The sequence below is a fragment of the Pungitius pungitius genome, chromosome 15 (genome assembly GCF_949316345.1).
Source record: "Pungitius pungitius chromosome 15, fPunPun2.1, whole genome shotgun sequence".
NCBI classification, from domain to species: domain Eukaryota; kingdom Metazoa; phylum Chordata; class Actinopteri; order Perciformes; family Gasterosteidae; genus Pungitius; species Pungitius pungitius.
In genome coordinates this window covers 3,816,713-3,831,629 of record NC_084914.1, presented here as the reverse complement: position 1 = coordinate 3,831,629, position 14,917 = coordinate 3,816,713, and the positions used below count along the sequence as shown (strand labels likewise).

The 14,917-nt window shown below is 46.6% G+C and overlaps 1 protein-coding gene across 1 annotated transcript; it reads left to right on the top strand.

The window, feature by feature from the left end:
• The first annotated feature begins 1,221 nt into the window (after positions 1–1,221).
• On the top strand, positions 1,222–13,494 carry LOC119209702 (corticotropin-releasing factor receptor 2). Its single transcript, XM_037459199.2, has 12 exons — positions 1,222–1,470; positions 1,602–1,721; positions 7,686–7,771; positions 8,283–8,389; positions 8,815–8,932; positions 9,026–9,179; positions 10,742–10,802; positions 10,890–10,962; positions 11,339–11,424; positions 12,066–12,201; positions 12,541–12,582; positions 13,344–13,494. Exons 1-12 carry the CDS (start codon positions 1,350–1,352, stop codon positions 13,482–13,484), a joined length of 1,245 nt encoding a protein of 414 aa, XP_037315096.2. The 5' UTR covers positions 1,222–1,349; the 3' UTR covers positions 13,485–13,494.
• The last annotated feature ends 1,423 nt before the right edge of the window (positions 13,495–14,917 follow it).

The following is a 14,917-nucleotide window of genomic DNA, read 5'->3' as shown; positions in this document are numbered from 1 at the left end:
TGTTGTAATTTGCAGTTTGGTGGGAAAATGCCAAGTGTTGGGAGCTCCGAAATGTATGGTAATTTCCCCTTTTGTGGTCTAAATTTCCACATTTTTAAATTGCAAGCAGACTCATTATTTTAAAGGACAAAGCGTCTATTGCTCATTCTTTTTAAAGCTGATGTCAATGAAGAGCTTTTTTTTTTTCTTTCGCTATAGCATATAAATCAAATCAGTCTCCCACATCGAGCCGACAGGCTTCCATACACTGAACTCTATGCTATTACCGCAGAGGTTGAGTGCCAGTCTAACCTTCATTTGTCTGACCTGCAGAAGATGGTTATCCAAGGCCACGCTTTAAGTCTCACCTCCAAACTCTGCTTCTCAATGTCACGTTTAAGTCAGACCTCCAAGCCTTTAGCTTCAGAAACACAGAAGAGAATTCAAGAATATTAGGATTTAGACCGGACGCATATTATAAAGCTGGAACGCTCTCTGGAATCCCCCCCCCCCCCGCCTGGACTGTGTGGGTGTGCAGAGACCAGCTGATGGATATCGTCCTGAACCTCCTGTCAGCTTTGTTCAACATGCCGCGGCGGGACGAGTCACGCCTCTGCCGCGCCGGGGAGATATGTGACTAAAAGAATTGAGTCAGAGCCCCTCCTTCAACCCCCAGAGCAGAGGTCCAGTGAGCCAGGACGGTTGTAAATCGCAGGTCAGCGGTGTGATAAGATTCAAGCGTCAGCGCATGTGGTGCACCTGCACGCCACAGCGTCCACACCTCCTATCACCTGTCCGGATATAAGTGGCGCACTACGCATTGTGGCCCGGGCCTTGTGTCACCGTCGCCAAACACCTCGGTTTCTGCCGAAACAGCATTGTGGGTATTTGTCCGGCATGGACTCAAATACAGGGAATATACTTGCCTGTCGTGTTCATAAGCGTTACCTGTAAAGGTAAACTTCACTTAGAGGACACACGCAAACGTTAGGCCTCGATTGGCCCACTAAACCACATAAATCTAAATCATCCATCCACAGATTTTCTATTTAAAAACTCCCAATTTGTAAAAAAAAAAAGAAAAGAAGAAGAAACCAGTTACGGTGGTTAGCAGGTGTGCGGGATAAATGAGGGTGACAAAGCCTCATCAGCCGCGTCGTTGCGGTTTGTCTCACACGCGGCTGTTGCGTGGACGGAGCAGCTCTTTTGCGCGCCGCTGATTGGCCGGGCACGCGGCTCCCGCGCGGGGGCACGTGGGCTCCTCACTTGTCGTTACGGTTTTCTCCGGTCGTCGAGCGCGTGCACGCCCCGCCGGGCTCAGTGCGTCCGCCTTCTCCTCGGACTCGGAACCAAATCTTCCGGCTCGCGCCATGGACGCTACCGTTTATCAGATCCTAATTGGGGAGCTCGGGGACATAAATTGCACTTTGATAGACGCACTCCAAGACACTTTTTTCCAAAACGCATCATTCTCATTTCTCAGCTCTGATGGTAAGATAGACTTCCTCCTCCTCCTCCTCTTCCTCTTCCTCCTCTTCCTCCTCCTCCTCCTCATCTTCTCCGACACTGAGTGATGCTGCGTGCGGGCTTTGTTGTACTCTGTTGTCTTCCCTCCCCAAAAGGGTTTTATTGCAATGCCACAAGCGATGAGATTGGCACCTGCTGGCCGCAGAGCAGCGCGGGCAGCGTCGTGGAGAGACCGTGTCCCGAGTACATCAACGGGGTGAAGTACAACACAACCAGTAAGGACCAAAGTTACTCCCTGCGTTCATTTGGATGAGGTCGTTTTTCCCCGAATAAGTGTGTTTATGGTGTTTTTATTTATTTCATTTTCTATGAATGCAAACAATGAAGCCAAATGCCGAAGGGCAAAACATTCTTTTTGCGAGAGTCACGTGAGCAAACACGCGAATACATCGCGATGTGTCTCGTGTTTGTTGGTAAATCGGGCTGCATGTGTGGTATAGAAGAGGTATTAAATATGTTTATGTAAACAATATATTTTTTTAAATAAAGCTTATACATAAAATATTTAAATTTTAAATTGAAAGCCCATTAAAAGCAGTAGTTTTTTTTTGCAAGCCTCATTACAAAACGTTACAGACTTGAGTTCAAAAATCACATATGCGGAATCAATCATGTGATATGGCTGATCCAATCAATCAATCAATCAATCAATCAGTGGTGAATGTGTGACACCTGACTCTCGCTCAGATGAATGTGTGGTTGGAGGCGGGTTCGTTTGAGTAAGGCACACGACCGGTCAGAAGTTTGGACACACCTTCTCATTCAGTTCAATTTCGAATTTCACGGAATTGCAGAATCTTCAGTTCAACAATGATAACATTGATTTAAACTTGCCGGCTTGTTTTCTCGCAATAATCTGCGGAGAGCTGGCAGAGCAACAGAGTCACGTTATGCAACTGCTGCATTAATCATAGGAGGAAGTTGTTGAGACATTAAAAGAAAAAAAAAGCAATTTGCAGGTTTTAATTTCAGAAAACCACTATAAAAGACTATTTTTAGCGCGAGGGTTCAGCTTGACGCTGGGAGTGTGGGAGGGTGGACTTTTCGTTTAACCATAGCAGTTATCTCTGTAATCGCGTAGCAGTGTCCCCCCCCCCCCCCTCCTGCAATGATTCACAATCAGTTCATTCGTTGAGGAATTTTAGGTCACGTTGTTGAACAGATGGTATCTTTGAGGTGAAATAACCCAGCTGATGATGACCTGATGACAAAGACCCGTATCTCCTAAAGGCCTCGGCCTCCTTTTTCAGGCAGAATGGAAATAAAACAAAAGAACAAAATGGAATCCTTGTTGCCAACCTTTTTGCAGGAGCACTGCTTAGCCGCTCTCATCCCCCGTCCGCCGCTGTGAATCCAATTTTAATGTCTTCTGTACACTTCGGAGCTATAAGCTTTTACACGCTCGCCTCCCACATCACTGCCTCTTCTCAAATATTCATTCACCTTGTGTCACTGCATCCGCGGCGACGTTGGCCAGCTGCGAGTGGCGAAAGGAGAGCGAGTCATCATCAGACCTGATCATTGGCGGTGGCGTGGAGTCAGAATCGAGTGATCAAGAATCCATCCATCCCTCCCACCTGTGCTGCGGCCCGCCAGGTGGCGCTCTGCACGCCGCGCGCATGAGTGTTTTTTTTCGAGCTCGAACGTGACGGAGGTGATTGACGGCGTTTGAACGATGCACGATTAGCCTTCGCCTGCACACGAAGGAGACGGGAGTAGTTCTTGTTTGACTCCATTTCACTAGACTCATCCGTTCAGTTGGCTGGTGTTGAGTGGAACATCAGTGGAGCCTTCAGAAAACTCTTTACTGCATAATTAATACTTCAGTCACGGGACGAGCTTCTTCACGCCGCCGGGTTCCCGTCTTTTTCAGCCGAGGGCGAATGCAAATTTAAAAACCACTAAAATAGGTTTGACATAAAGGGAAGAAGCAGGTTCCCGAACGTCACACGGAGCAGGTGTTGATTAAAAGCTCGTCCCACACAAGACGCAAGCACGCTGGAAACTGAAGGCCGAACTGGATGCGCGTGACCAGTGGCCCTGGAACCAGATCCTCTTCCTTCTGCCTCCTTGGGAAACTCTCGTTTTTTTTTAAAAGGTCATATGTCAACAAAAATTGAAGCTTTACAGAAATGCGACGTTTCACCTGGCTTGACGTGTGAAAGAAAGAAGGAACGAAGGAAATGTGAAGCCCGGTCGGGGACGTCTGGAAGAATTCAGCCCAAAACGACTTCTCTCGTTGTGGTGGATTTGTTTGTCAGATCACAGGTGACAAGTGACAGCGCTGCGTCTGCAAAGGCAGGAGCAGTCGAACAGAGCGTGAGTGTTGTGTGGTGTCTGGTGTGTCTCTAACCCCCATCCCGCTTGGCCCCTCTGACCTTCTGACCTTCTGACCTCAACCAGCACAAGACAGTGACTCCCTAACTGAGCACTATGAAAGAGCTTTTGATTATCACGTGCCTTTTTCAGGTGTGTTGGGAGGGTGTGGGTGGGGGGGGGGGTTGTCTCTGGTCTGACATCAGCACACGGGGGGGCCCAGTTTGGCTCACGTGGTTCCACATCAGTCCTTCATCCCCCCCCCCCCACACATTTCATTCTGGGCGAACAATAGACACGGACCCGCTGTACAGGCCACATCTGGATTGACCCCCCGCCTTTGTGTTTCCCGGGCTCATTGCCGCTGACCCCCCCCCCCCCCTCCCCCCCACCCGTCAGCGGCTCTGCGCACCTTCAGGCCGCACGGCTTTCCACGGCAGGACTTTTATTTACCTTCTTATCTGGATTAATAACGTCGGATGGTTATTGGGATCAGAGGGAGCGGCGTGGGGTGCCCTCGTGACGGGGGGGGGGCGTCTCAATGCTTTATTTGAAAAGAGATGCGAGTCTGTGCGATATTACCTCGTCTTTCGGGGAGGGGGAGGGGGGGGGCAGTCACGAAACTGGGGTAGAGAGCGGAGGACAAACAGAGACACGGTGCCACGCTTTTTAATTGCTCGGTCGAGTCACAACATCCTATTTTTTGGTCGGGGGAAAAAGACGGCGCGTCGGGTTTTAGAAACGTCCAAAACCGCAGAATATCTCGCGTCAGACGCTTTGTTTTTCTCTGCATGAGGCGCCCGTGGATGGGAAGTCGATCGCATGACTCACTTCTTCCCCCCCCCCCCCCCCCGGTGAGTGAATGCACCGTATCATCGCCTCAGAAGCACCTCTCTTGCAGTGAACAAATCCCATGGAAACTTTGGCCCAGTTCTCCACTTTGAGAAGGCTACACACACACACACACACACACACACACCAGTGCCTCCACACACACATGACACTTGAACACTCTCATCTGTGAGGACTGTAAATAATAATATTCCTGACTATTTTTAATAAGAATGCTATTTATCTTGATAAATGATTTATGTTTTTCATTGTAGGCTATAGTTACTGGAAAAGTACCAATGTTTAGGCTTCCTCGTGTGTTCTGCAGATATAAATGTCAAATAAAAGACATGTACAAGCCACCCTAATCCTTTGCGAATGACTAAACAATTGCGATTATCCCACCATACAATTACTAAAAGTCCACAGGACAGATAAAAGGTAATTGCTTGATTTTAATCATAAAGAGGACGGACAAAGTTGCAGTGACCTTCTATAAACGAGTTGGATGAAGATTGCTTACTTGTAAGATGTGTGATGCATAATATACTGTAATCACATGGAAAGCACATGTGGCAAAAGTCTGCATCAATGATTTACTCATTGCAAGTCACGGTGTGATAATAAGAAGTTATGTGCAGCCAAGCAACAGCACCGGTGTCACTTTTATCCATAGTTGTATTATAGTTGTCGTTATGCCGGTGAAGCGTCTAACTCCTTTTAAACAGAACATTAATCTGCAACAGTTTAAACTGGGACAAGATTTGTTAACCGAGCAATAGAAACCCCAACCATTCCCACCTTGGACTGTGCATCAATGACCTACTTGGGGGGGGAGGCTGGCAGCGGTATGTTTTACAGACTCGATCCCTCTCTCTGAATGCATGTTCCAATCAACCGGCTCCGAAACCCAAACAAAACCCGCCCCCATCCTTTCAATCCAAATTAGAGCAGCTGCCTTCTTTTCACTTTCAATTATCTTCTTTTGGGGGAAAATAATGAGCACATTAGACGTCCGAGTAATACTGATGAATTTCTAAAAGAACATTTAATTGCAGGTTGGTTGTGGTTCTCCCCCCCCCCCACGTTTAGATTCCCCCCATGTCGTCAAGAAGTAAATATGCCACAATGTTTGTCATTTGTGAAATTCAACGGACCATCTCATGTGCAAAGTGGATGCCATTCACAGCTCTGACCTCGGTTTGGCTCGGGAATATTTTCCTTTTTGGGAACGGCGCCGGCCTGCGTTTTCGCTGACGGGTTCCCGAGCACTCGAGACCTAACGTTGTTTGATCTGAAGGTCGTCGGGGTTCATGGGTTTGTGCTGTTTGGAGTTTTTTTCCATTATGCTGCTCGCAGGGGGGGGGCTTTTTATGCGTGATTTACTTTACATATGAATCTGTCACGGAGGTCTTCTGGTATGTGTTTTTGGAGGAGAATATATCACTGGGCAATAACAAAACTAGAAATATATACGCGGAGGAGTAAATAACATATTTATATAACTGCCCTTTGATGAAGGACACACAAAGGGCACGAGAGGTCGCTGGAACACTTCAAGGAAGCAAAAAAACGTACTTAGGGATGAGAAGTCGGCCTCAGAAGGAATCACTATAACACAATAAATCCTGACCCAAAGACTAAAAAACAGATCACATAAATTCAGTGCACCGCAGTTCTGCCCCATTTCTTGTTTAAATGGCGCCTGGAAGGAGCGCCGCTGGGACTGGCCCAGGTGTGCGACAATTTCAACCCCCCCCCCCCCCTTTTTTTTCATCTTTACTACTTGTACACAGCTCCGAGCGGCGGCTCTGTGCTTTCGAGGAGTCGTTCACCAACAGTCGTGTCATTCGGGGAAGATGACCTGCGGGGTTCAATTAATCAAATGAATCAAATCAAGCTGCGTTTCAGCCCGAGTGTGACGGCGTCAAATGCGACGACGTGTGAAATGCGAGCTTTCAATGGCCAATATCATCGCGCATATAGAATGTCTGCCGGTTTAACTCTGAGGAGCAAGTGTCCGACCTCCCATCCCTTGAGCGAGCATCATTTATTCCGCACGCACTTTTTGCAGGACAGCCGGGACCAGCTGTCCCGCTACCGCCCTCGTTAACGACTTCACGACGCCACCCACCACCCCCCTCCGTGCCAAATTCGAACCCAGGAATAAGATCATCTCGCTTTTTTGTGTGTGTGTGTGTGTGGATAAAATGTGAAGAAGAATGTTCAGAGAAAGGCTTCTCCATGCGTAATGCACAGATGGTCGTGCCAGTGGAAATGGCTCACAGGGACGGAGCCAACAACCTTCTCCCCTTCCTCTACTTCAACACTGCTTTGTTCCGCTAAATGCAATATTAGTGTTGATTTTTTTCTTTCTTTTTTTTTGGAGTGCTGACTGACACTTTCTCAAAAACACCAATTACCGTCCTCTGCAGCCATTGGCTGGCCTGCTGACTAATCCCTCGCTGGTTTAACAGGCCTCTGGGCTGCAAATGTGTTGCAAAAACACAGCTGCTCCTCTGCAGCCCAGAGATAGCCAGGTAAAGACATTGCTTCTTGCCATTGTCAAAGCAGGCGGATGCACCAGTAGCTGTTGCTCTTTTTGGTCTTTCGACTACTTAGGTACGAGGTCATTGTGCTTTACGGCCAGTTCTTTTTTACGTTTTCCTTTTCGCGAAGGAGCACAAAGCAACGTCTGCGACCACCAAGTAAGCTCCGCTCTGCTTCCAGCTGCCACCAGCAGTTTTCTAATGTCACGTTGCGTAACGTCAGTACGAAGGCTACGGATGCACAGAGAGCCGCTGTGAGCCTTTTTCCGAGGTAAAGGTTTTCCTCGCTTTTTTATAGGGTGTTTTTTTTTTTTTTTTTTTTGTATCTAAAAATGACAAGGACGTTCTCGCCTACACAGTTGGCACAAAATCACTAACCTTGGTGTTGGCTTCAGATGTGAGGTCTGAAGGCACTGCCCATTAGAACAGTCCAACCAGTGTTTTGTTAACCTCTACAATGCACTCTCACCTCTTTTCTTGCAGGGAGCGCGTACAGGGAATGCATGGACAACGGCACCTGGGCCTCGAAGAGCAACTACTCCAATTGTGAACCCATTTTGGAGGAGAAGGTTAGCGGAGCGCCCCCCAATCCCCCCCCCCCGTGATAGCGATCTCGTTACGTCCTTTCTCCTGTAAACAATCTGTCAGGCACCTCGGAGATAAATGCTCATCACAGCATGTCATGATTACACTAAAGATCTGGCGGTGAGTAACGTGGTGCTCTGAAGGACACTCGGCCGAGGGGCTGATTTCTCGGGTTTCTGCGCGGCGTCGGTTTGCAGACGTCGCAGGCGATGAGTTTTTAGGCCTTGTTACCGATCCTCACATCGCGCCTCGCTCCATTTTCTCAGATAATTGGAAGCCGCGACACCCCCCGAAGTGGGACGTCGATACATATCTGTGCTTTCACTCGCGTTACCTCAAAACGACATGCCTAGATAGCTGGAAGCATATGCTGTCTGCACGAGGGTTCTTCATATATATATATATATGTGTGTATTGTTTTCCTCCTAACCTCTCGTTCTTGTTTTGTTTTCACCCAGTTGCCTTTGAGGAGTAACCCGTGCGTTGTCTTTTCAGAGAAAATATCCAGTGCATTACAAAATTGCGCTGATCATCAACTACCTGGGTCACTGCATCTCTGTGGGAGCTCTCGTCGTGGCCTTCGTCCTCTTCTTGTGCTTGAGGCAAGAAAACAGAAACAGTTTCCCTCTTCATCATTGACTCGCTTATGCAAAAGAGATTAGATGCGGGGGCTGAGATTCTTCAGAACAACATCCTCAGTTTGGTTGCACTCGTTTAATAGATGTGAGCGTCTCAAGTCTTGATATCTTTAGTTTGAAGAAAAAAAAAAGCCTCCCAACCTAACTCAAGGAATTTGCTTGAACAGCACCACAAAGTCTTCCTCAGTGAGAAAAAGAGTCTGTTGATAGTGGGTGTGTACGGTGCAGGGTGGATCGATACGTGAAACAACGTCATGAATCATTTTAACACGGAGGTGCAAACTGTTTGCATTGGAGCCTCCATCCGTGACGATGACCTGCCGAGGGTTTTATAGGAAATAACGCTGAACCTGCTAATGAAAGGTTTCTCGTTTGGCTTGTGCTTGAAGGAGCATACGATGCCTCCGCAACATCATCCACTGGAACTTGATCACCACGTTCATCCTGAGGAACGTCATGTGGTTTTTGCTTCAGTTGATCGACCACAATATCCACGAGAGCAATGAGGTACAAGCCGCGTTTCACGCACACACACACACACACACACACACATGCTACATAAAGTAGAGACTCGGAGTCTTACGTTGTTGTCTCTTTCAGCCCTGGTGTCGATTCATTACGACCATATACAACTACTTTGTGGTGACGAACTTCTTCTGGATGTTCGTTGAAGGGTGTTACCTTCACACGGCCATCGTGATGACCTATTCCACCGATAAGCTCAGGAAGTGGGTCTTCCTCTTCATCGGCTGGTGTGAGTATCTTGCGACGAACGCGTTGATTCGCGATGGATCTGTAAAGCTGAGTTTTGTCCACAAGGAATCCCGCAAAAGCACCACTTCAAATATTGCATTTGCCTTTCTCACTTTTAAAGCCTTCAATCCCCACACGTTATCGGCCCCAACACATGCTCTCACATGTCACCATTGGGTTTCCGCCACCGATTTATTCGCCACGGATGTCCTTAAAGCCGTTGAAGTGAAGTGTGGTCGGGGCGCGTGAGGTGGAGGGAGACCCTTAGTGCTGCAGACTCGCTTATTCTCATTTAAAGAGAACACAGCTCCAGTGAAGTGGGCGAAATGTAATTGTTTGAGCTTGACTTCCAGTGATGGAATGAGTCTTTGAACACGCACTGCGGCGTAGGCGAAACGTATGACCACATGAATTATCAATGCTCACCTCCACTACTGTTCAGTATTAGCAAAGCACGACGTTTGTTCTCTAAACACACTTCGCTGCATCAAGGTCAAACTGAACAACTCCGATTTATGAACACGGGAATGGAAAAGTTAAAAAAAAAAAAAAAAGATCAAAGAAGACGCGATAAGCGATGATGACACTTGGACGACATGGTCGTGAAGCTCATGATGACTTTAAAATAGAAATAACCAAAGGCAGATATCAATCATATCAATGTGGCTCAATTGGTGTAATTAGAATATGGAGATTATGACAACTTTTCCTTGTGATGATTAGTCGCAGTGACTAATCACGATGGTTCATTAAATATTTGAAACCAAGTACCCCGGTCAATATGCATTCAGTGAGCACAACAAATATATCTGTGAAAAGTTTGTATCATCATCCACATGTTGGTGCAGCAAAGAACGCACACAAGATAAAAGAATAACGTCGCCGTAGTTAACTAGAGGAAATCAAAACGAATTGTTAACAGAGTATAACACAAATACTGTGGAAATGATGTAGTTCTCTCTTTCTTACGTTATAGAGATAGAGAATATTGAAGTCTCGGGAGGTTGTTAATATGAAGCCGTTGAGGAGATGTGGAAGTGGGTCAGATTAAATCTGTCCCCATGTCAGATGGGATGGAAATAGGTTCACAGTTTTTTCAGCTACTGTGAAAGTGGAAATCAGGTGAATCATCGCTAAAGCTTTTGTCTTGAGGTAGAAAAAGGATTGGGACTTAACACACCGGCACTTTATTCATAACATTTGTTTTTTTTTATTATGTGTCAATCTATACTTCATTTCTTCACTGGACCTTTATGCGTCTATGAAGAAAATATAGGCTAAAAATGTTGTTACTTCAGAAGAGAAAAGGGAGAGTGTCTTTCTTTTTCTTTTTGGAATTACCCTAATCCCCATCACGCTGCACAAACCAATATGTTTCTGTGGCTAAAATTATAAATTATATAGTATATTGTGTGGTTTTCACTCTCATTATTCGGACCTCCTCCAGTGACGTTAAGAAGAAAGCCGTTAGTTAGGTTACCAAAAGGTGGACGGGCTACATTCATTTCCTTCTGTAACCAAATTCCCTTTCATGTGATGCTTTTTGTCGTTTCTGTCCTCCAGGTATTCCCTGCCCTATAATCATAGCTTGGGCCGTAGGAAAGCTATATTACGAAAACGAACAGTGAGTATCGAAAGCGACTGCTTTGTCCCAGTTTGATGTTGTGCGAATCTTTCGGGCTTTTGACCGTCGCGTCTCTGCTGTCTGCAGGTGTTGGTTCGGCAAAGAACCTGGAAAATACATGGACTACATCTACCAGGGCCCGGTTATTCTCGTGCTTCTGGTGAGCGACGCGGGGACCGCGAACCCGCCGTCGTTATTTTTTTTTCCCCCCCCCACATGATTAAGGAACCTTCAGTCACGCGACATTAAGATCCATCGCCTGCTCGAGGGGGTAAAACTGATGGAAGGAACGCGCTCCGCAGTGAAAGTGGTTTTTATAATGAAGGCCCGTGATGGTTTGGTTCTAAATGTTACCAGCGTGTAGCGGTTTGGCATCTCACTCTCGTTGAGGTGTCTTTGTTTATTCCTCCTCCTCCATCAGGACTTAATGGGCGGAGGGAGTTGCTCTTGGTGTTTTACCACAGGCTCAACGCTGATGATTGTGTTTGTGTGTGTGTTTGTGTGTGTGTGTGTGTGTGTGTTTTTTTTTCTTCTAGATAAACTTTGTTTTCCTCTTCAACATAGTAAGAATTCTCATGACCAAACTAAGAGCTTCAACCACCTCTGAAACAATACAGTACAGGTGAGTTAACGATGGCAGAAGTAAGGAATTAACGCTGACGTTGTTATCATTACTGACTTGATTTCAGCCGAATCCCCTCGGGGGGGGAGGGGGGGGGGGAGCTAGAGATGATCAATTATCGATCTCATGGATTCTGCATCTGAAAGTCAATGAAAACAAATGCACTTGATTCAGCACAATGTCATTATTCACAATGTCGGTCATCTTTGGAGTTGGGAAACCTCCGTGTGTGAGTTTTTGCTTTCTGCCCTTTGATGACAGTCAAAGTCATCAAAGTTGGGGGGGGGGGGGTGATAACTTGGAGTGTGTTTGCATAGTCACAGCTCAGGCCACTTCCCTTCAGGCCTCACAGGCTGCACGCGGCGAGACAGGTTTAAGTGGGTGCGAGTGCCACGGCGTCTGGCATTAACCAGACTCAAGCCCTGGTGACGTCACTGCACTAAGACTGCACTGACGTGGTGCAACAACGCAGATATTTCTAAATGAATTATTATTAAGTTATGGCGCATCATCTCTGATACCGTGTTGATATTTTCCGATCTGAGAGTCCAAAACAGCGTATTTCCAAAAAACAAACGACGCATTGGAGTCATTTCCCACAGCTGAAGCTGCTGGTTATTTGTCCATCTGTGCCTTCACAGGAAAGCGGTGAAGGCCACCTTGGTGTTGTTGCCTCTGCTGGGCATCACCTACATGCTGTTCTTTGTGAATCCGGGGGAGGACGACATCTCACAAATCGTCTTTATCTATTTCAACTCCTTTTTGCAGTCCTTTCAGGTGAGGTCAAAAGGTCGCGCTGCACCGCTTTCTTACGCCGCTAAGCCGGGCCTTCTGGTAAAGGAAGATGATTGAACCTCCTCGTTCAGTGGTCTTGGATGACAGGGCCGTGTGAGGGGGGGGGGCGTTGTTTCTTATGTGCTTAACTGTAAGACTGAGTGAATGGAACGAGCCTTTTTTTTCATCCAAATCTGCTATAAAGCTGAGAATTGTATTTGGCAAGACTCAATTCAACACCTCCTTTTTATTTTTTCCTGAATTCTCTGATGTCTAGTCAATGTTCCCTAACACATAACACCTGCTTTTATCTATTACCAATGTGTTCTTTTTACTCTGCAGGGGTTCTTTGTGTCCGTGTTTTACTGCTTCCTGAATGGAGAGGTGAGATTTTTGCAAAAGACACAGGATTTATGAATTTAATTTACACTTGATTCATTTAGTTGTATCTGTGTATTACCTTTCTAGTTATAGACATCTTTGCTAAGCAGTGGGTAGGATCAGGTTCCTTTCATAAGGGATATATCCTGTTCTTCTGGTGACATTTCTGATTAGATATTGAAATGAAAACTCCCATCTAATTACAATCAAAGTAAATTGCTCCAATTTAAAGTCAATAAAAACGATATGTACACATTTTTCTCTAATTGTGACGATGTGAAAATGAAAGAACCTCTTTCCTCGAATGATTGAAAGAGAGAGAAGTGTTTTAATTTGATGAGGAAGTGGGAAGAACGTGAGTCACACATTATTGCTTTATGATTCCGTCCAAATTCAAAATGGTCTTTGGCAACAGACAACATTTAGATTCTTGTACTCGGTGCCCAAATAGAAGCGTTTTCTTGGCTGCATTAAATTGTCTTTTTAAATCGTCTGATTTAAGACGGTCAACACTCGCCTCTTTTCTCCTCGTGACCACTTGAAAAGACGATATTTATTATACTGCTTTTTAATGGTCAAATAGTTCAGATGGTCTGAATTCTCTGAAGGTTGAAACACAAACGGAATACTTTTGAGATTCAGAATGAAACGTGTGGTCAGCGTGACATCCGTCTCCCCTCTCCTTTGACACCACGATCACATCGACCCCCCCCCCACTCTCCTTCTCCCTCCCCCCTCCCCCTCCTTCCCTTCCACATGCACAGGTGCGTTCCGCAGTCAGGAAGCGGTGGCACCGCTGGCAGGACAACCACGCCCTGCGAGTGAGGGTGGCCCGAGCCATGTCCATCCCCACCTCGCCGACCCGGATGAGCTTCCACAGCATCAAGCAGACGACGGCTGTGTGAGCGGCGCGGTGTGGAGGGGGGGGGGGGGGTTCAACAACACAGAGAGGACAAAAAGAGACGCGAAATCCTCGGAGAACATGTTGCACACGAGTCGGAGAGTTTGCCTGAGGCTGGCGGCGCTGGGATCTCGCTGCTTAGCGGCTGCTTAGTGGGAGCCAGATAATCCCCCCCCCCCCCCCCCCCCCCCAGCGGGAGAGAACGTCGACTGCTGAAGACGCTTTTAGACACCGGCTCCCATTGTCACTCAGCGGCGGCATAACAGGATCGCCTGATCGGAATTCTGGTGCGATGAACATCATCAAATGCTCTCTGAATGGACCGATCTCACACAGATATGGACGAGGCTGAGGGTGACAAAGGGGGTTCACCTGAAGTAAATATAAAACAACTTTACTTTATAAAAAATTTAAAAAAAGGGAAACCATCCATAGGAGGCCAAATACACCTTTCAAGACTTATTATTGATAGTGATCATCAAAGAAGACAGAACGTGGTAATAAGCTTCTGGTAAACGAGAGCAGTGTTAACAGAAGCCTTTGTAATGCCTTTATAATGTGTCTTCACCGCAGTGTGAGCCTCCTCCTCGTGAGGCTGTGTGCTCTCACACTGTGTTGCATTTTCTGTCTCGTAGTCCAGAATACTTTAGCTTCCTCTGGTTTGTGTTCCTCCAACACAGACAACACACAGCTACACATTCCCCGTATTTCCTAAAACGCCACATGACGTTATCTTGTAACATCCACCTGTTCCACTGTGGTTTTTTTTTTTTTTTTCGGCGTTGGGGGGTGTTGTGTAGCAGCTCTAATACCTCAGCACTGTGTGGTAAAATGTACATATTCATGTTTGCACTGTGTTGATACCGCGTGCTGCTCGCCGGGACTGATTTTGATCGACTTATTGCAGAACTTAGTTGCGTTTGCAGCATGAAGACCCGCGGAGGTGTATCACTGCACAACCCCCCCCGTGGCTGTGTCATGTTATGTAAATATAAAATAGGACTTTTATTTAATATTTTCATACAGAAGTGAGAAAAACCAACTCAACTCGCCAAAGAGAGAGAGAGAGAGAGAGACCATGTTTACCAGCATCCAGATGTTTTACTGCCACTGCACTTTGTAGCCCCGAGTGGTGTCAACGGTTACCTTCTACACCATTTACTGTACGTGATGAAATGCATTCGGTGCAGCGTGTTATTTGTCAATTACTGTACATGAACACATCGGACTTCATGTAAAGATATTTATTCCACCACCCATGTTGCCTTACACAAAAAAAAAAAAGGCTTTCCCCCAAACCCCCCGTCCCTGTCTCTGTGCACATCTGTACGCGTCTCTACTCATTGTGTGACCGTTCCCTTTGCACACGCGCACACACGTGTGAAAGCGACGATAACGCTTTGAATTAAAACCATTCCCTTAATTCTGTCTCTTTGG